Source organism: Montipora capricornis, chromosome 4, assembly GCF_036669925.1.
Source record: "Montipora capricornis isolate CH-2021 chromosome 4, ASM3666992v2, whole genome shotgun sequence".
Lineage (NCBI taxonomy): Eukaryota > Metazoa > Cnidaria > Anthozoa > Scleractinia > Acroporidae > Montipora > Montipora capricornis.
Genome location: NC_090886.1, coordinates 47,888,137 through 47,915,636, shown reverse-complemented (window position 1 = coordinate 47,915,636; position 27,500 = coordinate 47,888,137). Strand labels below are relative to the sequence as shown.

At 41.9% G+C, this 27,500-nt stretch overlaps 1 protein-coding gene across 1 annotated transcript in view; it reads left to right on the top strand.

The window, feature by feature from the left end:
- LOC138046779 (uncharacterized) overlaps positions 1–27,500 on the top strand; it is a 169,248-nt gene that overhangs the window by 123,388 nt on the left and 18,360 nt on the right. The window contains exons 115-144 of the mRNA XM_068893362.1: positions 1–110; positions 587–640; positions 786–1,334; positions 1,671–1,706; positions 2,134–2,769; positions 3,341–3,400; positions 3,740–4,291; positions 5,120–5,173; positions 5,554–6,189; positions 6,513–6,578; positions 6,735–7,283; positions 9,153–9,194; positions 9,872–10,507; positions 10,667–10,744; positions 11,702–12,244; positions 14,004–14,036; positions 14,687–15,322; positions 17,441–17,488; positions 17,787–18,419; positions 18,599–18,712; positions 19,062–19,631; positions 19,779–19,814; positions 19,950–20,585; positions 21,009–21,320; positions 21,854–21,910; positions 22,237–22,770; positions 23,130–23,156; positions 23,871–24,500; positions 26,180–26,224; positions 27,366–27,500. The exon at positions 1–110 is cut by the window's left edge and continues 517 nt beyond it; the exon at positions 27,366–27,500 is cut by the window's right edge and continues 179 nt beyond it. Of these exons, the coding sequence (XP_068749463.1) occupies positions 1–110; positions 587–640; positions 786–1,334; positions 1,671–1,706; positions 2,134–2,769; positions 3,341–3,400; positions 3,740–4,291; positions 5,120–5,173; positions 5,554–6,189; positions 6,513–6,578; positions 6,735–7,283; positions 9,153–9,194; positions 9,872–10,507; positions 10,667–10,744; positions 11,702–12,244; positions 14,004–14,036; positions 14,687–15,322; positions 17,441–17,488; positions 17,787–18,419; positions 18,599–18,712; positions 19,062–19,631; positions 19,779–19,814; positions 19,950–20,585; positions 21,009–21,320; positions 21,854–21,910; positions 22,237–22,770; positions 23,130–23,156; positions 23,871–24,500; positions 26,180–26,224; positions 27,366–27,500 (9,047 nt within the window). The remainder of the gene's footprint in view (positions 111–586; positions 641–785; positions 1,335–1,670; positions 1,707–2,133; positions 2,770–3,340; positions 3,401–3,739; positions 4,292–5,119; positions 5,174–5,553; positions 6,190–6,512; positions 6,579–6,734; positions 7,284–9,152; positions 9,195–9,871; positions 10,508–10,666; positions 10,745–11,701; positions 12,245–14,003; positions 14,037–14,686; positions 15,323–17,440; positions 17,489–17,786; positions 18,420–18,598; positions 18,713–19,061; positions 19,632–19,778; positions 19,815–19,949; positions 20,586–21,008; positions 21,321–21,853; positions 21,911–22,236; positions 22,771–23,129; positions 23,157–23,870; positions 24,501–26,179; positions 26,225–27,365) is intronic.

The following is a 27,500-nucleotide window of genomic DNA, read 5'->3' as shown; positions in this document are numbered from 1 at the left end:
TATTGGCGACAGAAGGTATTTCCGAGGAAGAATCTCCTGTATGCAGATCTATGACAGGCCACTTGAAGCGAGGCAGATCTTACGCCGAAAGAAGAGATGCTTTAGGAAAGGTACGTCACTTATTCCAAGCTTGCATTAAGTCTAGGTGATTAGTTAAAATAAGACGAAAACGTATTTAATGTTGGGTTTGCATGCGGATACACATGCGGATGCACATGCTTCAACCAAGTGGACTCTTGTCCTCGGTGGTTCCAAATTTTAACTCTATCACGCTTTGAGAGCGACAACAGTGTGCCTTCTTCCATTTGGGTTTCTAACTGTTATATTGACAAGAATTCGACTCTATCTTTTTATATCCTGTCTCCTTTTTTTTTTTTCTGGAAGAAAACCATTTGGACACTTATGTAGCTGCACATTGGGATTTATTGGCCGTGTTTAGAGCTTGAATACAAGTTCATTCTTTCTGATATGCAAAATAATAAACTCTGAGCATTCGATACAGAAGAAAGAAAGGTCAGCACCAGCCTCTATCCATGGCATAATACCGTATGTTTTCAATGTCTTCCTTTCCTTTTTTTGTCATTAGGTCCGGTTGTTGTTCCCGGTTTACCAATTGTACCAATCCGTCCAGCTGGAAAAGGTATCGTATGGGTGACTCGTTTCTTATAAGAGGGAATTATTTAGTCATCATTACCGTGGTGATATTTTCTTAACTACCTATATATGGCTAAGGATCGCACCCAGTTTTCGATAACTCACATCGTTTCTCTTTTCATTGATTCCAGTGTGTCGAGCAAACCTTGATCTCTCATTTCTCCTCGACGGGTCTGGAAGCATTGAGGCGCAAGGCAAGGGAAATTTCAAACGGTGTCTCAACTTTGTTAAAAGAATGGTTGTATCGTTCAAAATATCCAAGATATTCACTCGTGTTGGGGTAATATTGTTCTCCAATCAGCCTCGTAGAGTATTTGGCTTCAATAGGTATACAACCCAGCAAGACATCCTCCGGGCTGTTGATAACATAAGGTACCCAAGGGGTGGTACTAAAACAGGACGGGCCTTGTACTTCGCCAGGCAAACGCTGCTCAGAAGCCGCAGCAAAAGTAGAAAGCAAGTTATGGTTGTAATGACCGATGGTGGTTCCCAGGACAGTGTGAGTGGTCCTGCGCTTGCGCTGAAGAGACTTGGAGTTGAGGTGTTCGCCGTTGGTATTGGAAAGGGGTACAACATCAGGCAGTTGTTCCAGATTGCGTCCTCGAAGAGACATGTTTATACTGCTGGATTTAGGAATTTGGCGTCGATTGTCAGAGTCATCAAGACAAAAGCCTGCTCAGGTACGTCTTGGATAGGCTGCTTCTGTTGTAGTTTTCAAGTATCATCTCTGATGCAGATTGTAGTCTAATGTCTGATACGCATCATAGTCCTGCTTACGTCTTAGGTTTTAAGCGTCTGATAATATTAATTTTGTGTCGTTTAGTCTTCGCAACAACATACCTTATAGCTGAACAATAAGCAAGCATCTCTATGTATAAAAAGTTTGATGGTGGCCAATCATTTGGTCCAAAAATAATTCAGTGTTACCAGGACTACAGGAATCTTGACTATTTTACTAACTTCAAGTAATCACGTGAGTCATGTTTTTAAACAATTTACGATTGCATTGTTATTAGGAGCTGGTGGACAAGGCGGAAATACCCGTCCAGCCCGTAAGTAACATTTTACAGCTTCAACGCCATTCCTCGAACCCTCTTCACTTTTTTCACTGAACGCAACGCTAAGAGTGTTCATAAGTACTTTCAAATGATTCTAGCTGTACTCTAAAATTATATTCGGCCTGTCCCTGTATCCAATACGAAAATAGGTACAAAAGGCCATTTTGTCTCATCTTCTTTTTCTTTAATTCTTGCCATCGTAGATCAAAAGGTTGCAATTAAAATTGACCTGGTGGGGTTAGAAATTTCACCGTTTTACGTCAAAAGCATCAGTAGTATTTGTAAAAAAGGCTAATCCAGGGTGGATCTCTCCACGTAGTTTGGTAAAAAGAACGTTGTCTTGATATTAGTCATTAAACTTTACGGAAATGCCATGAAATATGGAATTTTGTCTTGATTGTGGCATGTTTGATTTCCACAGGGAATGTACGTGCCATGGCAATTTATCCACTGTCCTATCGAACGAGGGGAAGAGATATAGGTGTGTTCGCGAATCCTCCTGGAAAACGTGGCTTTGTCAAAGCAGCCCCAGGTCCTGACGGAAGGCCAAACACTGCAACAGAGTTCTATGGGAAACCAAACAGCTACATTGAGTTTCCTAACAATGGGAAGCTGGATACGAAACGATCTCTGACCCTTTTAGCGCATATTTACCAGAAAGGAAACGCTGGTCCAATCTTCAGCTACAACCCAAAAGGCTGGGGTGTGCACTTTTGGATGGTTTCTAGCACAACAGTGTTTGTGCGCTTTATGAGGCGAGGAAGCACCGCCGCAACTCCGTATCTTCAATACCGAGGTATCGTGCCGAAGAAATGGCACTACGTTGGTGCTACGTACAGTGGACGAACTGGCGTGGGAAAGTTATATGTTGATAACAAGTTGGTGGCGAAAAAGAGAATAGGAAAAATGAGACTTGCTACGAATTATCCTGTGAGGATGGGAGCAAGGATTGGTGACAGCCGCTTCTTCAAGGGAAGGATTTCGTGTATGCAAGTTTACAGCATTCCCTTGAATGCCAGGCAGATTGCAGCTCGTCGAAGGAGATGTTTCATGAAAGGTAAAGTATTTGTGAATGTGCAGTACTGAATTGCTTAGCTAGTGACATCCACGGTGTACTTCTAATCAGTTAAGTCTGTTGAAATTTATAGCGCTACACGGCAAACGTTTGTAGAAACGTAACCCTTCCTTGTACTTGTACGTACATGTTCATTGCCGTGACTTTAACATCTTCAGTTCCCACGGCCTGCTCCCGTCTGACCTTGAAGCTCAGTCGGAAGAGCAGCGGTGATCTAACCCGAAGGTCGTGGGTTCAATTCCCACCCTGGTCAGCGTTTTTCTCTGTCCTTGTGTGGTTCCATTTCCATTAGTAGGGCTAACGCTCACATGGTTCATATGGGGTACAAAACTAGCACTTCTCATTACACTCTAATCAGTTTTCTACTTTTAACTGAACCGTGCACCTGAACAAAATGTGATGGCTGAATAAGTAAGGCTTTGCAGGAGGTGATTCTGCCTTCCAGTTCTTTCATTTATAGATACTTTCCTCTATGGGCAACGCGCTCTATAGTATGTAAATAGAATACCGAATAACATTTATTGGACTTATAATGGTCGGTACCATTTCGCAGGTCCAAGACCGGGTCCCCCAATTGTACCGGGTGGAGTACCACTGCAACCAGGAAAACCAAGTGAGTGTTACAGTTCATCAAAAATCTAATCTATAACCCCTCTTTTCATAGAAAGCTGAAGTTCGGCTATGATGTTACGGTGAGACCGCCTTTAGGATCATTACAGGAATGATCAAGCTATGACCCCTTCCCATACAGGCTGAGGCATGATTTGAATGGACACGTTAGGCTTATTCTTTGAATGACTCATTTTCACTAACTCGTGGCTGTAGTCGAGTGGTTTTGCTTTAAGTCAATGAATCTATTTTAGCAAGGTTTGCAATTTATCTGTGGCGGCAGCTTCCCAAAACTAAACACTTTTTTTTTTTAATTCGTTATTATCATTTTTAAATTTTCTAGTGTGTAAGGCGAAAGTTGATCTCGGTTTCCTTGTGGACGCATCTGGCAGTATCGAGATGTACGGCAAAGGAAACTATCAACGTATCAAAGATTTTGTCAAGCTGGTAGCCGGAAGCTTTGTTATTTCCCGTCGTGGAACCCACGTGGGCGTCGTTGTTTTCTCTAATAGACCTCAACCAGTGTTCCAGTTTAACACTTACTACACACGCCGTGGCGTCATGAGAGCTGTTCAAAAAATCCCGTACATTAGAGGTGGCACACGAACCGGTTTGGCCATCAGAAGGGCTAGGCGGTACCTGTTTGAGAGCCAGCCCCACCCCGGACAAAAGAAAGTGCTAATTGTTTTGACAGATGGTATTTCATATGATGACGTCATTGTCCCTGCCAGAAGGCTTCGACGCACTGGTGTCTCCATATATGCCCTTGGTCTTGGTCTTAAATATAGTCGACGACAGTTGCTGAAGATCGCTGGTACCCCAAGACATGTTTTCACCTCCAAATTTGCCGATTTAAATACCGCCGCCCGTAAAATCGTTAGTCGTATATGCTCAGGTAGGAAGGGCTATGTTTCGCTTATTGGGCTGTCTCCTTTTTGTCTCCGTTTTTCTGTCGTGCGACCGAGCCATAATTTTAAGTTAAAACAAAAAAAAAGGTGTGGGGAAGGTAGTGACACATGCTCAGTAAAACATTTTTTTGTAACTTTTGATCTAAAATTTAACATTGGTTTTGCCCGCACATGTTTTCACCTTCAACTTCAACCTCACAGTAAACGTCACCATTTTCCACAGGAGAAGCTTTCTGTCTTCGTGGGAAGAAAATATGTGTGCACTAACTTTCGATTTGTTTCTGCCCGCCGCCACTAGACTATTTCTGTAGCGTGAAACCCTTTTTTTTTTTAGAAAATCGGGAAACGCAAACGACGGTAAACGGAGAGGAAAAAGGGAAGACCTTAGCGCCATTTCACGCGAATTTGTCTTCGTTGATGTTTGTCATCATGAGTGTAATCTGTCCCCGTCCCCCTTATTCTTCAAACACTTTTAGGTAAATATACTTCATACTGGAGAGGAAAAACTGAACGTGAAAAGGGTATGAAGCGAGGTAAAGGAAGGGAATGGCCCGCAGAAACATAAATGGTGTTGCTGGAATCACCTGTCTCTGAGATGCCATTGTTCTAAAAACCCAAGAAACCTGTTTTCATAGAAGAGAAGAGAGAGAGGAATAAGGAAGCTTAACTGCTTCTCTATTCCTTTAAATGTGGAAAGGGAGTCATAACCGGATTGGAAGTCTTAAATATTCGTCACCCATGGTTCTTGATTATAAATAAGTAATTTATTCTAAAATAATCGAGCTTGTTGTCTTATTGTATGTTCTTTGTTTCAGAACCAGGAGCTAAGCCCGTGATGCCAACCGGTCCAATTACACGGCCCCCACCTCGTAAGCATAAATCCTTGTAGCTTTCGGTATCGGAAATGGCAGTCACCTTGTAACTCGCCTCTCATTTTGCGTTTGTTAAACGAAATATTTAGATCTTGTCCTTGCAAACTACACCGAAGGAGTTTATTAAACTAAGTCACCAGAGCGACGAGTTTAATGTGAAAGAACACTATGATGGATTAAGTTCTTCAGGGTCCCCAGCAAAACAATAAATGTGAAATAACTAAATTCAACGTTTCACTCCATATTCCATGGTTCCCTGCTACAACCCGTTTCTGGTGTTGTCGTTGTTGTTTCTGAAATTTCTGCGTGATATCGGTTTTGAATTAGGGGGCTGTTATCATCATCAAACAAATAAAATCTTTGCTTAATTCTTGTAGGAGCAGTGCGTGCAGTGGCAATCTATCCTTTGAATGGGGCTGTAAAGGGACGTGATATCAGCCTCAGCAAAAATCCATCTGGTATCTTACGAGGTGTGATACCTGCGCGTGGACCTGACAGAACACCCGACGGGTCTTACAAGTTTTTTGGGAGGTCAAACAGCTATATCGAGTTCCCCAATCGTGGAAAGATCGACACTAAGCGGTCCATTACTCTTGTAGCGTGGATTAAACACGAAGGCCTTGCCGGGCCCATCTTCAATTACGTGCCGAACGGTAGAGGTGTAAACCTCTGGATGATTTCCCGGACAATGTTGTCTGCACGCTTCACGCATCGTACAAACCGTCGTCTTACGAAGGCCATTAAAAGTTATGGAGTTGTTCCGAGGCGATGGACGTGTGTGGCCGCGACGTATAATTACAAATCAGGACAAGCGAAACTGTTTATCCAAAATCGATTCGTGACCAGAAGCTACATCGGTCGAATGCGACTAGCCACAAATTACCCCGTCAGAATGGGAGCACGAATTGGTGATTCTCGATATTTCAAAGGTTATATCTCTTGTATGCAGGTTTATCCAATGGAACTGACAGCTAAGCAAATTAATGCCCGTAAGACCAGATGCTTTAGAAGAGGTGAGGAGACGAAGTGCTTGTATTGTGCTTGTATTGAGTTAAATTAATGCAAGCATGACATATCTGAATGTATGCATCACAGGAAAATAAAAATGGGGTTATTTACAAATCATTTTTCTCACACACACATACACACACTGAATTCGTATTCGGTTGAGTAAGTGGGCGTGTAAATGACCTTCGCTCTAAAGAGGGCCTTAATTCTCGAAACACTTTAATCAATGACTTGTTCTCTTTAGCATGTTTCGTTCAAGTAAATTTCGTTATGTTGCAGTACATCTTTCGTATTTTAATCGAAAACAAATTTATCGGTTGTATTTTAGCTATTCCACCTCCAGGACCCCTTCCTGGACCCCGTCCTCCTCCACGACCCAGACCAGGGCCTCGTCGTCCACCTGTCAGACCAGGTGGAAAAGGTAGGTAGCAATGGCTTCCTTTTGAAATTTTGAAGCCCTTCCAACCCTCCCCTGTAGCTTTCTGACCCCGAAATCTATAAAGGTGCAAGGAAAAAGTATTTTATTAATTTTACAATGCAAATGTTTTAGTGTGCCGCGCCAGAATTGACATGGGATTCATCATTGATGGTTCTGGCAGCATTGAAAACTATGGTAGAGGCAACTTCAAGCGATGTCTGCAATTCGTCAAGAACATGATCCGTTCATTCACCATATCACAGCGTTACGTGCGAATAGGAATCGTGCTCTTTTCCTCAAATTCACAGCTGATACTCCGATTCAGTCAAAATCGCGGACTAAACAGTATACTGCAAACCATCGACCGAATCAGATATCCTAGGCGAGGCACAAGGACAGGACGAGCTCTTTCATTCGCCACTTCCCGCCTCTTCTATCCCTCCGGCAGAGGAAGGTCAAAGATCGCGATTGTCATGACAGATGGTGGCTCACAAGATAGCGTACGCCTTCCTGCTCAAATACTGCGCAGACGCGGAGTGAGGATATTCTGCTTGGGTATTGGTAAAAGGTACAATATGGGTCAGCTGCTACAGATGGCTGGAAACCGGCGAAATGTGTTCATTGCGGACTTCCGAAACCTTGGGTCTGTGGTCAGAGCTATTAAGCAGAAAGCCTGCAAGGGTAAGGAATTCAGTTGGGATGGATTTGGTCATGAAGGCACAGTAATTACGCGGTTCTCAGGATTAGTATATGTAATCGCATGGGCCCGAGGGTAATTAAGGATTAATTTCACGTGTATTTTCAAAGTGTTCACAAAATTTGGAAAACTTTGAAAAAAAGAAGTGAAATTAATCCTTAACTACACGAGAGTACATTGCGATTAAATCTTTATCAAATAAAGGCAAAACACTTTAATCTTAAAATTAGAGCAAACACGCTTTCATTCGGTTACAGTTTAATTCATTAAATCCTTGCTGTCAACAGAAATAGCCCTTAAAATGAATGGTATATATGTGGACAAAAATCAGTTTAATTAGAGTCAGAATCTGGAGCAAAGATTCTACGAAATGAAAAAGTGATCCTCGCGTGACGTCACGGCGGCCATGTTGGTAACCCGACTAATCCTCCGGGAATTGAGCTCTAATATCATGCAAACATTTTTTTTGTTTCGGTGGAAAAACAGGTTACTGATTCACATGGCTCCAACGGGATTCGAACCTATGACCTCTGTGATGCAGGTGCAATGCTGGTGCAATGCTGGTGCAATGCAGGTGCAATGCTCTACCAAATGAGCTATGAAGCCACACAATCGGGAGCATGTCAATTTGTTGGGCTCATTTGTTCCCGTTGAGGACTCGATGATTGAAAGAAATGTATATTTTGAAGTATGGGATATTGACGAAATGGAGAAGTGTCTGCTATAAGAGTAGCCTCCCACGCAGACTATCTTAGGGCTTCGTCACGCGTTCCTCCCCCACTAACATCTGCTCAAAAGAAAAACCTCTTCCGTTCGTGAATTACGGACCAATCAGAAACCGTTTTCCAGTTTTGGGTAGACTCGTCTTTTGTATAGCCTTCTTTCACAGCATGTGATTGGCTATGCACAACACAATTAGTCAATGCTGATTGGTTTCTTTAAATAGTTGGCAAACAACTGTCGACGGAAGTGGTTTTTCGTTTCAGCAGACATTCGTGGGGGAGGACCGCGTGACGAAGCCCTAAGAACGTCTGCGTGGGAGGCTACTCTTAGAGGCAATGCTTAATTAAATGTGCCACATAGGTGCGAAGACCACTTCTCCATTTCGTCTATAACCCGCACTGCAAAATATACATTTCTTTCAATCAACAAAGATTCTCTTCTAACCTCGCTTGGTTTGGTTAATCAAGTGCTAACCAATTAGGATCAAATAATCGAGCCCTCTTCATTACCAAAAGAGCCTTCGTGATTAAGAAAAAAATGCCCACCGTCTCAACCAATCAGCATTTAGTAGTTTTGTCCCATATGTGATACATTTACAAGGCAATTGACGCAAATAAACCTACAGAATAATGGGAGTAAGCCTAAATACAATATACCTGCTTCCTGTATCTATATCACAGTAACTTTACGAAGGAACGCAGACAACTTTCACATATGTTGACCGAGTGTATAGGGCGCGGCTGAATGGTTGGCCCGCCGAAGTTTCCGGCCGGAGCTCCGGAGTCCAAGTCCCGATCTGACTTCGTTGTTTTGAAAAACAAAAATCTCGGCTGTGCGGGCTGTGCTTGTTATGAAGCCGACTAAACTGACTCTTGCTGGATGTGATTCTTAAAGATTTGTTTTCCTTGCTTCAATATTTCGTTTTATAGGCCATTAAAAGCCCCTCGTAAAGTACCTTTGTCCACTTCATCCTTTGAGAGATGTACTAAGCTCATTTACAGTGATACTTCGACTTAATTTGGCAAATCTTAGCGAGGCTGGGACAAAAGAAAAAAGTTATTGACCGCCCCCTATGTCAAATTAGTCTGAAGGAAATATCTTTTTAAGGTTTTTGTTTATTTACTTTATAGTGTCCAAGCCAACGAAGTTCCAACCAACAGGAAAGCCTTCTGGTAAGCATAACAACAGTAAAAAAAATTGTACAATTACATAAATTTTCTGACCGTGTCGGACAGCCGGATAGGTCTATTAAGCCTCAGTGAAATTTCACGTCACTTACACCTTTCTAATTTAGCCCTATAATTAACAATTATTCCATGAGCGCGCGTTGGATATGAGATGGTAAATAGCCAACGAGGCGCGTAGCGCCGAGTTGGGTATAAGCAGTCTCATCTCCAACAAGCGCGAATGGAATAATTGTTTTATTAAATTCCTTAAACTCCAAAAATTTGAAAGTACGAGATACGAGCGAAAAAAGGGAGAGAATCCGAGCGAAATCGAAAAAACTTGATGAAGATGCAATGTAGGCTCATCACAAAAGCATTTCTTGACTTTTCGCGTACCTCTAAACGTCGGAATTGATCAAAACTTTCCACAAAAAAAGTTTTTTTTCCTTTTTTGGTTTTATTCAGAGAGAAATTTCTCTTTCCGGCGAAAAAAAAAAATAGCTTAGCAATGTTTAACGCAATCATTTACCATATAAGGTCAAAGTAAGGTATATGAGCTGATAACCGAGATTGAGTGAACCAATCAGAGCACGCGAAATGCATTATCCGAGGTTGAGAATTAAATAATTGCCAATATATCCTCATGAATCCATAAACTAACCTTTTCTTTCTAACCAAAACAGCTGTTGGCCGTGCACGTGCCGTGTACCCACTCAGTTCCTCGACGCGCGGTAGAGACGTCAGTATTTATAAAAACCCGCCGGGAAGACCAGTGAATGTCAAGTATACCAGGGGTCCTGACGGTGTGCGCGGAACAGCAACGACGTTCTACGGCAGGGCAAACAGCTACATTCAATTCCCTAACAGTGGTAAATTGGACACAAGGCTATCGATCACCCTATTAGCGTGGGTTAAGCATCGAGGTCGCGCGGGACCTATTTTCAATTTCATGCCCAATGGCTGGGGTGTGCACTTCTGGATGGTTTCGCCTACAACCGTTTTCGTGAGCTTCAACCGTCGATACGGACGACGTGCCACGAGCGCTTTGGCAAGTAACAAGGTTAAATACAGGGGTTGGGAGTATGTTGGCACAACTTACGATTACCGAAGTGGTATCGCCAGGTTGTTTGTGAGAGACAAATTCGTAGCTTCCAAGCGAATTGGACGCTTCACTCTTGCCACTAACTACCCTGTGAGAATGGGTGCAAGGCAAGGCGACGGACGGTACTTCCGCGGTAGTATCTCTTGCATGCAGGTGTACAACAAACCTTTGACTGTCGGACAGATCCTCGCGCGTCGAACGAGATGCTTTAAGAGAGGTAAGACTTCTTAGGATATAGATCTAGTTCCTATTTTTTGACCAAAAATAAGTGAGCAGTTCTTCTAGCTTTTCTATTAAACGGTTAAGCTTTGCTTGTACTGAATTTCACTACGGCTTGCAATGAAGTCACAATAAAGCCTCTGATCATTTGTTATAGTTCCTCGACCAAGACCAAAGCCCAGACCCCGTCCGATTCCCGGACCAGTACCAAGGCCTCCTAGTCCTGGCGGAAAAGGTATTTTTCTTTTTCTTCGTGATATAACTCTTCATTTAACACCTGTCTTAATACATCTACACTGGCTTCCAGTTCAGTTCCGAATCAATTTTAAGATTGCTCTCTTGGTATTAAAACTTCTACATGGTCAGGCTCCGTCCTACCTGGCTTATCTCGTGCATGTGAAGTCACCTAAACGCCTACTAAGTGACGACCAGCTACTTCTAGATGTGCCTCGTGCAAAATGCAAAACGTCTCTGCTGCACCTAAGATCTGGAATGCGCTCCCACTATCTATCCGCAAGTGTAATACCGTGGACTGTTTTAATACAAATCTAAAGACACATTTATTTAAGATTTCATTCCGAAACATGAAGCTTAAAATATCTTTAAACGATGCGTTATTAATTTTATTATTATTATTATTATTATTATTATTATTATTATTATTATTATTGTGTCCTTTTTTGGCAGCATCGATCTGTCGTACTCGCGTAGTTCGTTTCTCTCTTAATCACTTTTTACTCACAATGTCTCCTGTGATAACGTTCATCAACTGGTTCGTATCACTTCATTGTTTTTATCTACTTTGCCTTGTGTAGCTAATATGTGCGAGGTTTAACAGGTTTAATAGAAATTGAGAGACGGAACAGGAATATAGAGAGGAGCGCCAAGCGTCACGATGGGGAGAGGAACAAATAATCTATACTCCTTTCTGAGACTGAACTTAGTTTTCACTACAAGAATCTTGTACTCATCTGTAATTTTGTGTATTACTCGTATCGGGTTATAGGCGTATATAACATATATCTATATCTATATCTATATCTATGTAACATCATACTCACTTTTTCTAACAAATTATCGTGATTCTGGTGACTTTTCATCTACTAATATAAAAGACCATCAGTTGTTACCGAAGATATGCACTTCAGTATTACTTTATGTTCTTACTTTCTTCTTCTTCTTCTTTTTTTAGTATGTCGTGCTCGGGTTGATCTTGCTTTTGTCATCGACGCTTCCGGTAGTGTTGGACTTTCGAACTTCCGTCGCTGTTTGGCTTTTGTCCAAAACATGGCTCGTGTTTTCACCATATCGCGGAGTTACACCCGATTCGCCGTCGTTGTATTCTCCTCGCGTTCGAATAAAATATTCGGCTTTAATCGATACACCAATCGGCCGTCTCTCCTGAGTGCTATTCGCCGCATACGTTACACCGGAGGAGGAACCAGGACAGGATATGCACTCTCGTACACTTATCAAAATGTTCTACGTCACAGTGGACGTACAAACAAGATGGTGATTGTAATGACTGATGGTCAATCTAGAGATAATGTGCTGAGACCTGCACAGCTTCTCCTGCGGCGTGGTATAAGAATCGTATCATTTGGCGTCGGAAAGAGGTACAGCATGAGACAGTTACTCCAGATGTCAGCTAGCAGAAGATATGTGTTTACAGCAGACTTTAGGAACTTGGGTTCTGCCATCAGACTGATCAAACGAAAGGTTTGCGCAGGTAAGAATAGGACAAACGTGTCATTTTTGCTTACAGTTTTCTTAATTTTTCCGTTAGATTTGTCACTTTACTGACCCCCTTTTTCATTTCCATTAAATACGATATTCCACTTCTGAATTAACTTTGATCTCTTTTCTAAAACGAGGCCTTTAACAACCAGCCGCACGGTCATGGGTTTTGTCATAGACCTTTTCCGGCTGGTCTCGACTTTTTAGGCTTTTTTCGAAATGCTTGAGTTGCTAGTTCGATTGCGATGAACATTCTTGCTTTAAGGACGCTCGCGCCCATTGCTACTGCGCATTTTTTGCGCATGTCACGCACACGTCATGCATCGCAGACCACGAAGGTAAACACGATGCCAAAGGCGCAAACATTTTCCACAAGAATGGAATGTGAAAGCATGTGGCATCATGGGATAGCTGTGGGCCCAGGTCTTCTCGGGAATGTCACGCACAGTGCGAATATACAATCGCGTTGAGAACTTCGCAGCGATTTTATCCTCTTGTATGCTCAGTGACCCCCATTTGTCTTTCCGTAGCTCCAGTCCTTTCCTGATTTTGTCCATTTTAACAAAAAACAAAAAAAATCTGTAAGTTGGAAGTTACAAATATTTCGCCTTTTATTCTCTCGTGCGACCGAAGTTTTCTTCCTTAGACTAATATGTATCGTTCTTCAAGATCTATTTCACCTCAGAAAAAGACATCAGCTGCAAAAGTGTGTTTAGTTATATTAGTTATGTTGAATTTAGTACGTTTACCTGATCTAAATTTCACTAATGTAGCTTTTTTTATTGCGGACAGTTGTAAGCTAGCGTCTTAAAATAACGCAAGCTTCTAAAAGTGCACCTCATGATCTCCAAAACAAGCACGGTGACCCCCCATTTTTTTTTTTTTTAACCTTTTTGGCAACAGTAGATTATTACCTTTCTGCGTGGCAAGTTTTAAAAAAATCTGTACGTGGAAACGTTTTCGGCGCGAACGTCCTTAAGTCTTTACAAACGCAGATCAAAGTAAAGTTTCCTTTATATATGTTTAAGTTTCTCTGTGACCAAAATGTCAATTCTTATTTTTCTTTGGATTTCAAAACTATGTTAACTAAACACTAAGCGACCAAAGTTTTAAGCATTGATTTCAAAGTGACTTATGTTTATTTTAACTGTAATTGTCCTATTTAATATTAATGGTCCGCCATTACTAACTTTGAATTCTGGAGAGAGCTGGATCGAGGAGAAAATGACGTCAAAGGCTCACAAGTTTAAGAATGCAATGTGTGTGAACGCTGCAGAATTAATATGCAGCACGGGAGTTTTGGGTTTTCAGACTTTTAAAGTCGTGTTTTGCTTATGCTGCATTCACACGCTGAAATTTTAAGCTAGTGAGCCTTTGACGTCACTTTTCCCTGGATCCAACCCTCTGAGCTCCAACCGGTCAGTTGTAAACGTGAGTAATGGCGGACCGTGAAATAAAGAACTTACACTCAACGTAAACGGCCTTTGGACAAAAATCAAAGCACAAAAATTGTGCCAGTGAGGGGTTGAGCAAACACACTTTCCAAATCTGAAGAAAAAAAGGATTTGACTTTTTTGATCATAGGGGCACTTTAAAGAATGATATCCTACGTTTACTCGCTCTAAGAACGGTGATAAAGCAGAAATCAAACAAACGTACACTATACCTTCCACCAAGTGAAAGACGGTCATTGTTTTTCTTTAAATGTTTTAATGTTTTACTTTAATTGTTTTATTTCTTAGCTGTCAAACCTCTACCTCCTAAACCAGTGCGGCCATCGAAACCTGTAGGTAAGTCTCGCATTAATTGTGCTAAATACGTGACAAGAGTTCTTCAAAATAATGCCTTCCAGCTCAGTATGTAAAAACTGTGGACTATAACCCGATTTACTTCGCTGAGTTCCAGGTTTAGTCAATGCATTTGTCAATATATACTGCAACTCACTGTCGGTGATTGAATTTTTGACTTAACTGGTACATGAATCCCCTACCACTGAACAGCAACTACCATACGACCTCTTCATTCTTTCATTGTGGGATATTAGCTTCTTGTTAGGCACTGTTTAGGCCAGACAAGCCTAAACGATTCCGATAACTCACTTTTTAAATAGTCCTACCTTTTAAGTAATCTAGCAAGTGGTATTTGCAGGCCTTGTATTCTTATGAAGGGTGTAGTTTCTAAAGAAGCTGTGGTGCTGCGTCGGTGAGGAAGTAATATACAAAAATTTGGTTTTATCAACGGAGTTGATAATGTAAATTGGCCACAGTACAGAGATTCTAAAAGCTGACGTTTCCAGCGTTAGCCCTTCGTCAGGGGCTAACGCTCAAACGCTCGAAACGTCACGGTGGACAATTTACATTATCAACTCCGTTGATAAAACCAAATTCTTGTATTCTTGTGTTTGAACCTTTGTTGAATGTTACATAATATTTTCCGTCAGCGATAAGACGAGCTGCGGCTGTGTACCCGCTTAACCGTTACACTAGAGGAAAGGATATCAGCTTTTGGAGGAATCCACCTGCTGCCCTAGGAAGAGTCGGTTATGCCCCAGGTCCTGATAAGTCTCCCGGCGGCTCCATTCAGTTCTATGGTCAAGCGAACAGCTATATTCAGTTCCCCAACAGCGGAAAAATCGACACTAAACGATCATTAACACTGCTAGCGTGGATATACCACACTGGTAACCAAGGTCCCATATTCAACTATATGCCGAATGGCTGGGGTGTTCATTTCTGGATGACCGCTCCCAACACTGTATTTATCCGCTTTATACGTCGAAAAGGAAGGATTGCCACGACTCCTGTCTACAGTCGAAGCATTCGTCCTCGAAAATGGCAGTTTGTTGGCGCAACGTACAGTTACAAAACGGGCGTAGCGCGTTTGTTCGTCAACTCAAGGTTTGTGGCGAGGAGAACTGTTGGACGATTTAGATTGGCTACCAACTACCCAGTGCGAATGGGCGCTCGCATCGGCGACAGAAGGTATTTCAAAGGAAGAATTTCCTGTATGCAGGTTTACGATCGATCGCTTAGCAGGAATCAGATTCTGGTTCGACAGAGGAGGTGTTTTAGAAAAGGTAAGTAAAGCCTTTATTTATATTTGTCAACACTTGACATCAGTAAAACACCGATAAACCTGGAACCCCTTATTGCAATATAAAAGGCACATAAAGACAGTATTATAAAAATTTATCATTATCTATACTACAAAAGTAAGAACTGGGAAATTTATGTCTACAAATAAAATAACAAAAGCTTTAGACACAAACACACAAGTGGCCTCAGAAAGCTGCCATATGATAAATTGTTGAGGCTTCTAATAGTTTAATATTTCCTGTATTATCCACGCTTAATACTTGCAACGGATGCATTTTCCCTGATAGTTGAATTCATTAGTTCCATTCATTAATTGTCCTGACCGTAAATGTTCACCCCCCTTCGCTTTTTCTTGAGTACGTGGGACAAAGCAGGTTTAAATTGGACTAACGAGTATCTCTTTGATGTTTCTCTGAATTCGTGATTAGTAAGTAGACTGTCTATGTAGCTGGGGAAATAAAAAACGTTTTCTAAGCGCTTGTTAACTAAATTGTTTAGTATAAGGTAGTCAATTTAGTTTATTTGAAAGGAGATAATGAAGGTGTTTAAAAAAGTTCTAGCCGCCCTCTTCTGAAACTTACGAACCCTTTGGAAATTCTGCGCACATCAACTGCCCCAAACTGTGCTTCCGTACCTCAAATATTCTTAAATGTGCATTTCAACTTTACTTGTATCCTCCTTTAGGCTTTGCCGTTAAATGCGCCTCGACTCACCATGCGTTGAGTGGCAGTATAACTTGTAGCCTGATTCTCAGACGGTCCAGGTGTCTCGTGTCTCGCACTCTACTCCCTTCCCCGTCTGCTTTGCTTCGTAGGAAATCTTGTTCCACCAATAACAGCCCGTAGGGAATTTTTCTAGTCTTTTAGTAAGCTCACTAATGGCGAAATAACAATAACTACTGGCTTCGCAGCAAAAGTGATGATGAATTTGGAAAGTTCAGCGTGAACTACCGAAGTAATCTGGAGTATGAGTGACTTGCCAAACCTCGTTGACAAGTTTACCAAGACATCTTTCCTGGAGATAAAAGCCTTTATCGCCTTTTTCTGTTGAGGGAAAAGCTTAGAGACCCCAAATACGCGGCGAAAGTGAAAGTGTAACATTCCCTGTTATTGGTGGAAATGAAACAATCTATATGACGTCAGGAACAACCTTTCCTACGAAGTAAATCAGACAGGGAAGGGAGTAGAGTGCGTGATACGAGCGACCAGGACCGTCTGAGAATCAGGCTATATAACTTACGAATGAAACGCATTTAAAACTTAAGTAATTGCCGTTAGGCTTCCCATAAGTAAATTTACCTCATTCTTATTCAACAAGATCTTTACTTAGCGTTTACTCGAAATACCTTGTGGCACAAAAGTAGGGTAATCGTCCAAAGCGATGCTTTTTGGTTCATATTCAAATTTGCCAAGTACGGAACAGTAGGAAGTAAATCTTTCTGCAACCAACTGAAGTCTGGATGGCTCATTCATAACAATGAATAACGTATCGGTGAACGTCGCTTAGTGTTTACACACCACCCATCGCTTTGGTTGCTTCACTACTGACATGTTATAAATCCGGATTTTCATCGAATTCTGTAAGAATCGACGCTGTTTGAAGCCTCGTGCTCGCAGAAATCCTCTCCAATGACACTCCACACCATTGATCTTTGTATTTGTTATGTTGTAGAAAGTAGTTTCGTTATACAGGGAGTTCAAATTTATTACTGAAAGGAGTCCAGTGCATTGCCTTTAGCCAAGCAAATCACCGCCTCGTAATTCTATTGTCCATTTTGCTGCACCGAAAAAAATTAACCGAGACTATAACTCAAATACCTTTCAGGTATTCCGAGTAATTAAAGCTTTGGATGGCCTTTTTTTATTTAAGCGTCCAGGGGCCGGTTGTTGAAAGACTGGTTGGGGCTAAACCGTTGGTTAAGAGGTATCAAAACCTGTAGGTTTCCATGGTATTTAACGCTGGTTAGCACTAACCATGCTTCGAGCAACCCTAGCCAGATGGATGATGACAGTTGATGAATAGTGTTCACTTGTGTGGGATCAGTCCTCAATGGAACTTTCCTATTTACGTTTTACCTTACACTTTTTGTTACTAATTAGGTTCCCATGTGACACCAAGACCAGTAAGACCAACTCACAGACCGAGAGGTAGGTACTGTCAGAAACGGATCAAAGAAACACAGTTTTGTGTATGAAAGGCTGCCTCACGTCAATATCTTTCTCTAGTAAGATGTGTTTCATGATCAGGTACAAGAGGAAAACGAAAAACAACTCGCCCTTGCACAACTCACGGCCGGCATTGCAACGTCGCGACTGTGCTCTTCCATTTAACCTAGAAAATGATTCCACACATTTGATTAGCAAAATTCCTGTAAAGCGAAATAAGGTCAATGTTTTCAATTGTTCTTTTTACGATTTAATCTTACGTCTCTCCATTTTCTACTAGTTAAAACCCAAGCTGTGGCAATTTTCCCGCTTAACGGAGTAACGCGAGGCAAGGATATTAGTCTTCGTCCCAATCCTCGTGGGCGCCTTTACAACGTCCGACCTGCGCCAGGACCAGACCGTACAAAAGATGGCTCGTACCAGTTCTTTGGCCTACCCAATAGCTTCATTCTCTTCCCCAATCGAGGTGGCTTGGACACAAAGAAGTCTATCACTCTTTTGGCTTCAATCTACCACGAAGGGAACGCCGGTCCTATCTTCAACTACATGCCAAACAGCCGAGGTGTACATTTCTCGATGATAACACCGAAGACGTTATTTGTAAGTTTTGCGCGTCGAAGTGGACGTCGCTTCAAATCAACGGTCATAAGCAGAACAGTGGAACCGCGAAAATGGCAGTTTGTTGGGGTAACGTACAGCTACAGAACTGGCGTGGCAAAATTGTTTGTGAACTCTAGGTTTGTGGCTGGTAGACGAATCGGACGAATGAGGTTGGCGACAAATTACCCTGTGCGAATGGGAGCTCGTAGTGGAGATAGCAGATATTTTAAGGGACGAATTTCATGTATGCAAGTGTACAATGGTGCCTTATCTCGCTGGCAAATACTTTCCAAGAAACAGAGGTGTTATAGAAGTAAGTTGTGCTCGTATTAAGTCCAGTATATGATATTTCCATGTCAGAATGATTCAATCGCTCTCAGCCCCCTCCTCATTGAAAAACAAAAATTGCCAATGAGTTGATCTTCAAAGTGAATCAAAACCCTTCTGTGTTTAGGAAGTAAGCAAACCAAAGCATTCCTTTTTTCTGTTCAGAGCCAACGCATCCTCGCCCGAGACCTCCTGGACCAGTGCCAAGACCAAGACCAGGCCCACGTCCACGGCCATTACCAAGACCCTTGCCGAGGCCTGGACCTATACCAGGGAAAGGTAAGTGTAGTTCTCGCTCTTAAGTAAACGACGTTTCAAAAATTTTTAATTAATTGTTGTGTACTATTTAATTCTGTCGATAAAAATTCTGCTTTTGTGTGTTACTTCGAGAGGAATACTCAGTGCATGAATACAAAGTACCCTTAACTAGATATAACCCTTCTTAATCGTGCAATGAGGTATTTATGTGGCCCAAGTTCGGAAACAAAAAGCTTTCATAACTCATCTCTGTTAGCTCGTCCATGGGTTTTGAAGGGTTGAATATTTCTGTAGAAAGCCAGACAAACAGCTACTTGAACTATGAATTCAAGAATACCTTGAAACGTAAACCTTATCACATTTGTTTCAGTGTGCATAGCAAGAATCGACCTTGCGTTCCTGATCGATGGTTCTGGAAGCGTGGGTGCTACCAATTTCCGTCGCTGCATTTTATTTGTTCAGAATATCATCCGGGATTTCAGAATATCTCCCAGTCACACGCGTGTTGCAGCGGAGGTTTACTCATCTACTCCTCGTCGGGTTTTCCCATTCACTCGCTATAAAAACAAGTTCCAAGTGTCTAGAGCGTTGGCTTCCATAAAGTACCCGCGAGGGGGGACTAAAACGGGAATGGCTCTTTGGGATGTACTGAGATATCTTTTCCGCGGAAGGACCAAGAAAAAGAGGATACTTTTTGTAGTGACGGATGGCCGTTCCCAGGATCACGTGCTAAAACCCGCACGCGCTCTCAAACGTGCAAATGTTGAGATATTCGCGATCGGTGTAGGACGTGGCTACAGTGTCACTCAGCTTAACCAGATGGCCACTGACCGCAGTCACGTGTTCACTGTTGATTTCCGCAACCTCAACTCCATCATTAAGGCGATCAAGAGAAAGGCATGCAAGGGTATGGATTGTTCCAATGAAATTACGTTGAATGGTACCTAAATTGTTAATAGTTTTTGTGGGAGACGGTGCAATGATGGAAATAAATATTCGGTGGTTTTGACGCCCGCTCAGTGCCGTTCTACTTTTTTCTTTTTATTTTTCACTTTAACGATGTAATGTGACTGTTTTGTTTTTCCAGGAGGCCGAAAACCGCCTTCGCCACACAGACCGTCAGGTATGAAAAGGCTCCTTTGGTTACGGTAGTTTTTTTTTTTTTCCAATCCCCCTCAGGGAAGTTACCGACCTTCCCTCATTGCGCTCGCCGCGACGTATCCAAACTCATTTTTTTCTGTTTATCGATTCCTTTAAGGAACTCTTCGAGCTGTCGCTGTGTACCCTCTGAACGCCCTAACTAAGTCACGTGACATCAGCTTTGGCAGGAACCCACCAGGCATCATGTCAAATGTTCGCCCGGCCCCTGGTCCCGACGGAAGGCGTGGAACAAGTTATGAATTCCTGGGGCAAAGAAACAGCTTTATTCAATTTCCTAATAATGGTGGACTGGATACCAAAAACTCGATCACTATATTAGCTTGGGTGCAATCGCAAGGAAAAGCCGGTCCAATCTTTAACTTTCACCCTAAGGCTTGGGGTGTGAACCTTTGGATGATTGGCTCCACCACTGTGTTTGTGCGTTTCACAAAGCGTCGAACGCGTGACTTCACTGCTGCTTTGGCGAGCAAAACTGTCAAACGAGGAAGCTGGCAGTTTGTTGGCGCGTCTTACGATCATCCTACGGGAATGGCTAAGCTTTATGTGGGCGGAAGACTGGTTGCTAAGAAACGTATTGGAAGAATACGATTAGCTACAAAATATCCAGCTCGAATGGGCGTGAGAATAGGCGACGGGCGTTACTTCCGTGGAAGGATTTCGTGTCTTCAAGTTTATAGCGTCGCGTTGAATGCCCGCCAGATAGCTGCAAGAAGGAAGAGATGTTTTGTGTTAGGTAAAAGGCTTGTTTTTGAAGGTTATGGATTGAAATGTATTTTGTTGTTGTTGTTGTTGCATTAAGAAAGTAACTGCTGTTCTTTAAATTGTATATTTGGTTAAGTTCTTTCCTACAGAGAATACGCAATAGGAAGGTTTTAAAGTAGGTACATTATTAAACTTTAAATTGTATGTAGCCTATACTCATTTGAGTGCTTGCGAAAAGAGAAGGTCATCCTCAGTACTCTTGTTTTAGGTGCGATTTTCTATGCGAGGGCAAAGAAATCAAGGATTTTTTCAATAAATCTGCCTCCAAAATTTATCTTTCTTTCCTGTAAAGGGGTCTGGTCCTGTCGAGTGCTCTTCGTAATAGATTCTTACTGTCAGTAAAAAGAAAATAAAAGCGTATTAATGCAAACATCTGTCCATCAATTTCTCTAAGGACTGCCAAAACCACACCCACCGCCACTGCCACCTGGTCAACTCTACAGACCTAGAGGATGCTTCAAGGACAAACCGCGCCGAGCTATGGGGAGAATGTTAGCAAACCTCCGCGGGAGAACGGATGCTGTCATGCGCTGTTTCCATGCAGCAGCGAGAAGAGGATATCGAATATTTGGTGTACAGTATGGTGGACAGTGTTTCTCGGGTCCGCTGGCTCATCGTACTTTCTCCCGTTATGGCCGGTCAAACAGGTGTAGAAATGGAAAAGGTGGCTTCTGGGCTAATAACGTGTACATCATCATTACAAAAAGTAAGTTGAGATGGAGTTTGTAGTTACATAGTAATTGTAATGTCTAAGTTTTCTTCCGATTTGGCGACCATTAAAAAAGAAAATTTAAGAAAAGGTAAATTAATGGACCGAATAGAAATGGCGAGTGCATGCATTGCCTTCGTTTGTAGCGGTTTCTCCGTGTTATTGTTCAATTGTTGCGTTCTTTTTCTCTCTCCCATTTTTCCCGCGGATGTTGTTCCTTCTCATACATTACAGGTGACACAGAGTAAGCAACTTGTTGGAAATTGTTGTTGATAAATTCAATTGGGCCAAAACGGGTTAGAATAGGCACATCGTTGAAAGTAAAATAAACCAGTTGAACCGCTTGCTAGGGGAAAAGGTGGATTAAAAGATAATTAACGCGAACCAAGAGTAACATCAGTTCCGTAGTGACTTCATATTTATCACCAGACTTCTACTGGAGATTGACAATAAGGTGAATAAAAAAGAATTAGTCAAAATAGTTCTTATTGCTTTCCACTTCTTTCAATTCTTCTTTCTTGGTTTAACAGGGCCTATCCCTCGGCCTCTGCCTCGTCCCAGACCTCGACCACGCCCAGCTCTGCCAAGTAAGTCAATAATCAGGTTGTAGTCGAAATTACTTGGACTTCTGTTATTTTGACTCTTAAATTTATAAATGGGAAATGATCGTTGCGATGTCAAATCACGTAAATCATCCCCTTTCCCACGAAAACCAGTATTTAAAGAAGAGTCGTGTATTCGATTCTCGTGGAAATAAATAAACACTAAAAGTCTTACTGATTCAAGTAGAGTCAACTTTTTTGCCTTTTCATGGTTATCTCGTAATGGTATCTTTTCCCTCAGCTCGCCGATCCTTATCGTTGTCTTATCAGGCATTTTTTCCTTTTTGACTCGGGTTTGACGCTTTGTACAGTTTGCAGGGCCCGTCTCGACCTTGGCATTATTGTCGACGGATCAGGAAGTGTTGGACGTGCCAATTTTATCAGGTCTTTGAATTTTATCAAGAACTTAGTCAGCTCATTTACAATCTCACGTCGATACACCAGAATTGGAATCCTGCTCTATTCCCACCGTATCATCCCAGTATTTTCATTTGGTCAATACAAACGACTTCGTGGTGTACTGTGGGGCATAAAAAGGATGAAGTTCCCCAGCGGTGGAACCAAAACCGGACAGGCGCTCTCCTATTCCAGAAGGTACCTTTTCGCCAGGAGCAACCGTCGTAAAGCCCTCGTTTTAATAACAGACGGGAAGTCCTACGACCCCGTAAGGAAGCCTGCCGCTTTGCTGCGTAGCATGGGTGTGGAGGTGTTTGCTATAGGCGTCGGGAAACGTTACAGCGTGCAACAACTCATCCAGATTGCAAGTAATCGCCGACATATTTTCACAGTGGATTTTAGAAACTTGGGATCAATTGTCAGGGCGGTGAAGCAAAAAGCTTGCAAAGGTATGGAAGCTTGTCCGCGTGAACAGTCTTTGATAGATATAAACAGCCAACCCAATCAAAGGTTTCTGGTATTGGCTGAGTAAACAGTTGTATCCAAGCGCGAATAAATAAAGAGTTGGAGCAAAAGACCCTGAACCTTAAGACAATAAAGGTGCATCACAGCCATATACAGTTTAATAACAGGTTGTTTAATTAGTGCGTGGGTTGTCTGTGGGTGGTTGCTATTATCATCGTTATGATATATGCCTGTTCATCTTCTTTCTACAAGTTCCCTGTAGTAAGAATGGTTGTTCATGAACACAAAATTTGTTACTTGTCATCCTTATAGTCTTATACAATATCTGTGTCTTCTCTTTCAGGTGTTATCAAAAGACCAAGCAAACCAAGTAAGTTATCTATGACACTTTCTTTCCATCCAAATTAATTAAGCGTGGAAGCAAGTAAAGCGCTGTAGTAAAAGCACTGACCTCTCACTGTGTGCGATGTTCCCCAAGTCCTTTTATATTCACAGAGTCGCAACCACATAAAAGCTGAATTTATTGCAACTACCTCACTCTTCTTCGTGAGAGTCTCTTGTCTCCCCCTTTTCCTCTGAAAGGTCCAATTCGGCCTTTTTTTTTTTCATGCTGTTTCCTTCGAGCTTCTGTCATTGGCGTCGGATGCATATAGATGAAATATGGTCACGTACTCTTCCTCGGCCTTTTGCATGTAAAAGCAGCAGTAAAGAACTAAGCAATTTTGTTTAAGTCAGAGATAATCGTAACGTTGGGTACGACCAAAAAGTTCAGCGCCAATTTGCTTCGGTAGCCTCGCAGCTCCTACAAAGTCTCACCTGATTGGAGACCACCCTTGAGGTTTAACAAAAGAACAAATAACAGAAACAATGGCCCTTTTGTTTTAGGCCTAGGGTAACAGAAACAATGGCCCTTTTGTTTTAGGCCTAGGGTCCATTGTTTCTGTTATTTGTTCTTTTGTTAAACCTCAAGGGTGGTCTCCAATCAGGTGAGACCTTGTAAGAGCTGCGAGGTGACCCATTTGCTTTGAGCAGCTCTGCACTGATTGTAATTGCTTATTGTTGTCTCACTTTTTTCGTTCAACAGGAGACGTTCCCGCTGTGGCTATATACCCATTCAGTAAAACATACAGAGGACGTGAAATACAGAACCAGAATCCCCCGGCTCGTCTCTCAAACGTGCATCTTGCCCCAGGGCCCGATGGTTTTCCGCACGGATCATACTACATCCAAGGAAGACCAAGCAGCTTCATTGAGATCCCAAATAGAGGGAGACTGGATGTAAGAAACTACATAACGCTCTTGGCTTGGATATACAATCAAGGCAGTGCAGGATCTATTGTGAATTACAAACGCGATGGTAGAGGTGTACGCCTCTGGATGAAGAATTCAAAGACCATCTCTGTGCGTTACACGCGGCGTCTTGGCAGTTTCACGAAAGCTGTGCAATATAGTGGTATAAGGCCCGGGTCGTGGCAGTTCATAGGAACGTCGTACAACAAAAACACGGGCGTTGCCAAACTGTATGTGAATGGAAGGAGAGTGGCTCGTCTAAGGATTGGAAAAATATCCCTGGCTACAAATTACGAAGTCAGAGTTGGTGCACTGCAAGGTGGTCGGCACTTCTTCCGTGGAAGAATGGCTTGTCTACAGTTTTATAACGCTGCTCTGACCACAAATATGATTCGACGGCGAATGAAGACTTGCTTTAGAAAAGGTGATTTTCAGTTTTTTAGTACTTTTTTTTTCAGTTAGCTAAATTTCTATACACTAAGCATGACAGAACAGAAATGGTGTTTAGTTTCACCAAGCCAATCGGTTTACATTATTAGAACCGATTCGTGTTTAATTTAAAGTAAGGAATGTTCTTGGAGTTCACAGCGTTGGCGGGTAGCGGGTTCCAGTCGCCTTTTGTTGAAATGAAGCTGTGGTTGCTTTAAGGGCAGGGTATTCGACAATCGAGGAGGAGGTAAGAGAACGGATCCTCCATACGTAGTCCTCATCCAATTATATTACCTAATTTTAGTTACGCAGCTATTTTTAGAGAGGCACGTGATTGGCCAGTTGTAATGACGTAGTTAATTTTTAAATATGCGCGGCATTGGGAACGAGACCTTAAAATAGCTTTGCGAAAATAGAAATAGATTTTAAAAAACTATGATGAGGCATGGGGATCCTTTCTTTTAGCTCATTCTCTCTTGAGGTGGAAACTGGGCTGAACTCATGAATTACCCCTTTAGCTCAGACGGGTAAATATTACTCTCTTGATAATCGAAGAAGAAGACATAATGAGACATTCGCATTTTTGGTGATGTTTTTAATACATCAACTCCAAACTGTCAAAAAAAAGTGTCATCTTGTCACTGAGTCCTCTCCATCCTTAACTGTAGATAACATACGTTAACTATACTCAAGTGAGGATGCGGTAATAGAACGGATCCCCATGCCCCAAAACTATTTTAAGTTCTCGTTCCCAATGCCGCGCATATTTAAAACTTCATTATGTCATTACAACTGGCCAATCAGGTGCCTCTGTAATAATAGCTGCGTAGCTAAAATTAGGCCAATGTATGAGGGATCCGTTCTCTTACCTCATCCTCTATTGCTATACTACACTAATTTGATTACTTGGTGACCAAACTATAACACGATCATACAGAATATAACGACTGCTGTACAGAATAAAATCTCACCAGCAATTCCGACTTATTTCCCAACCATACATCATTTACATATTGAGTTAAATGTTCATGGCGTCCGTGTTTTACGTCTTTGAAATTTCACAAACAGACTCATCAATAACTCCAACACGTTATTATTTAGTTGTGATAGATATATTTAACATCACCTGCTGTATTTTATATGCGTCAAACGTTAAGCTCCCTGCAAACGGACGCAACATTGCTGGCCGACAACATTGGAGGCTTTAAGTTTTGCGTCAATTTTCACACCATGTAGTATGCTGTTGTGAGTTGTTACGCAAAGTTTGAAACTGGTAAATTTACTGACGCATGTCATTAGCTTGTTCGGTGATCGCCAAAGCGTTTGCGCGATAATTGTCGATCTCTGCGGACAGTCTTTGAAAGTTATAACTCACGTGCAAAACATATGGTCTCCATAGAGATAGAAATGCATATACTGTGCGTCGTACTACTCATCATTGTAATGTCAATACAAGTCCAAACATGTTTTCGAGTTGTTGATTTCGTTTGCACAGCACTCACAAACATCCTTCTACAGCTTCCCAACGAACGTATCGCAACATTACTGGGGGTTTTTACACCTGCTCGCGCGCAAACCTCTCTCCAGTCTGAAATAGCAATTCAAAACACTCTTCATGTCTAAAAGGTCTTTGTAAAACGTCACATTTTCTCGTCATCTTATTACGTTTCGTAGGACCGATGCCAGTTCCTGTTCCAAGACCAAGACCTGGTGGTAGAGGTGGGTATAGGACTTAGCCTTAAAAAAAAATCATAATACCGCGATTATTTAAACTGAAAGGAGATCTTGAGTCACTTGGTCACTTGCGGTGACTTGGATGCCGAATTTCAACACCATTTTGCAAAAACACCCAGGCAGTTTTTATAGAGGACATACGTTTCGTCGGGTTTATTTTGAACCATGATAGAACAGTAATAAGAAAGTAGCTGTAAGTAAGTAAAGTCTTTATTTAACAAAGGGGCACTTAATAGCCAAAGGCTAATAAACCTGTGGGCCTCAATCAGACCAGACCATAATACCAGGAACTCTTTGCCCTGCTTTTTGCGAATTTAACCCTTTGCCTCACGATTCCATATATTTTTTCGTTGGATGGTCATGAGAATTTGGTGTTATATCAGAATCATAGAGCGAGTCTCAATCAAGTGTCGTTAAACCAAAACCAAAGTAATAACTTTGGCCAATCCAGTCAAAAAGGACGGAGACAATCCAGTAAACCAATAAAAACTAGAAGTATTACACGTAGCCGACACAAAGCGCGGGAAAATGTGCACGTGCGAGCCACGATTGGTTTTGGTTTCACTTCTGATTGGTTGACAAAATGGCGCGAGAACGTTGAACCAATCACTGGGTGAAGTAATGGAAAACCAAAGGCAATTCGCTAATTACTTTCGACACTCAATTGAAAATCGCTCTTCGCTTAAGCTGATAATAATCTTCATTCTCAATACTTGTCTTGCTGCAAGTGTATTGAAACTGAGACGTGAATTTACATGCTGATCAATCCTGGAAGTCAAAGGATTAACGTCCCAAAGAATTTATGAACAGGGGTTGTGACACGGGGCCTACGGTCTATAATCCTTATCCGAGGAGACTTGAGAGTCAAACCATTTGCAGATGTCATAACAAAGGTACCACCTTCTCCTCAGTTATTTAAAGACCCCGACAGTGTTTTTCTGGTCGGAGTTGAACTCACAACCTCCCACACTGTAATGCTATGCTCAGCCAACTGAGCCAAAACGGTCGTTGTCTTAATCGTAATAATCTTCATCTGTGAGTAATAAAATAGGACAAGAAGGGGCAGATCATTTTTTTCGAGCTAACATTTTCCCTAACTTGTTCAAATTTCCTTTTTATTGTTTAGTCTGCAAAGCAAAACTCGACCTTGGTTTCGTTATTGATGCCTCCGGAAGCGTGGGTCTATCAAACTTCAAGCGCTGCCTTCATTTCATCAAGAACTTGGTGCGCACATTCGTCATTTCTCGTCAGTATACCCGAT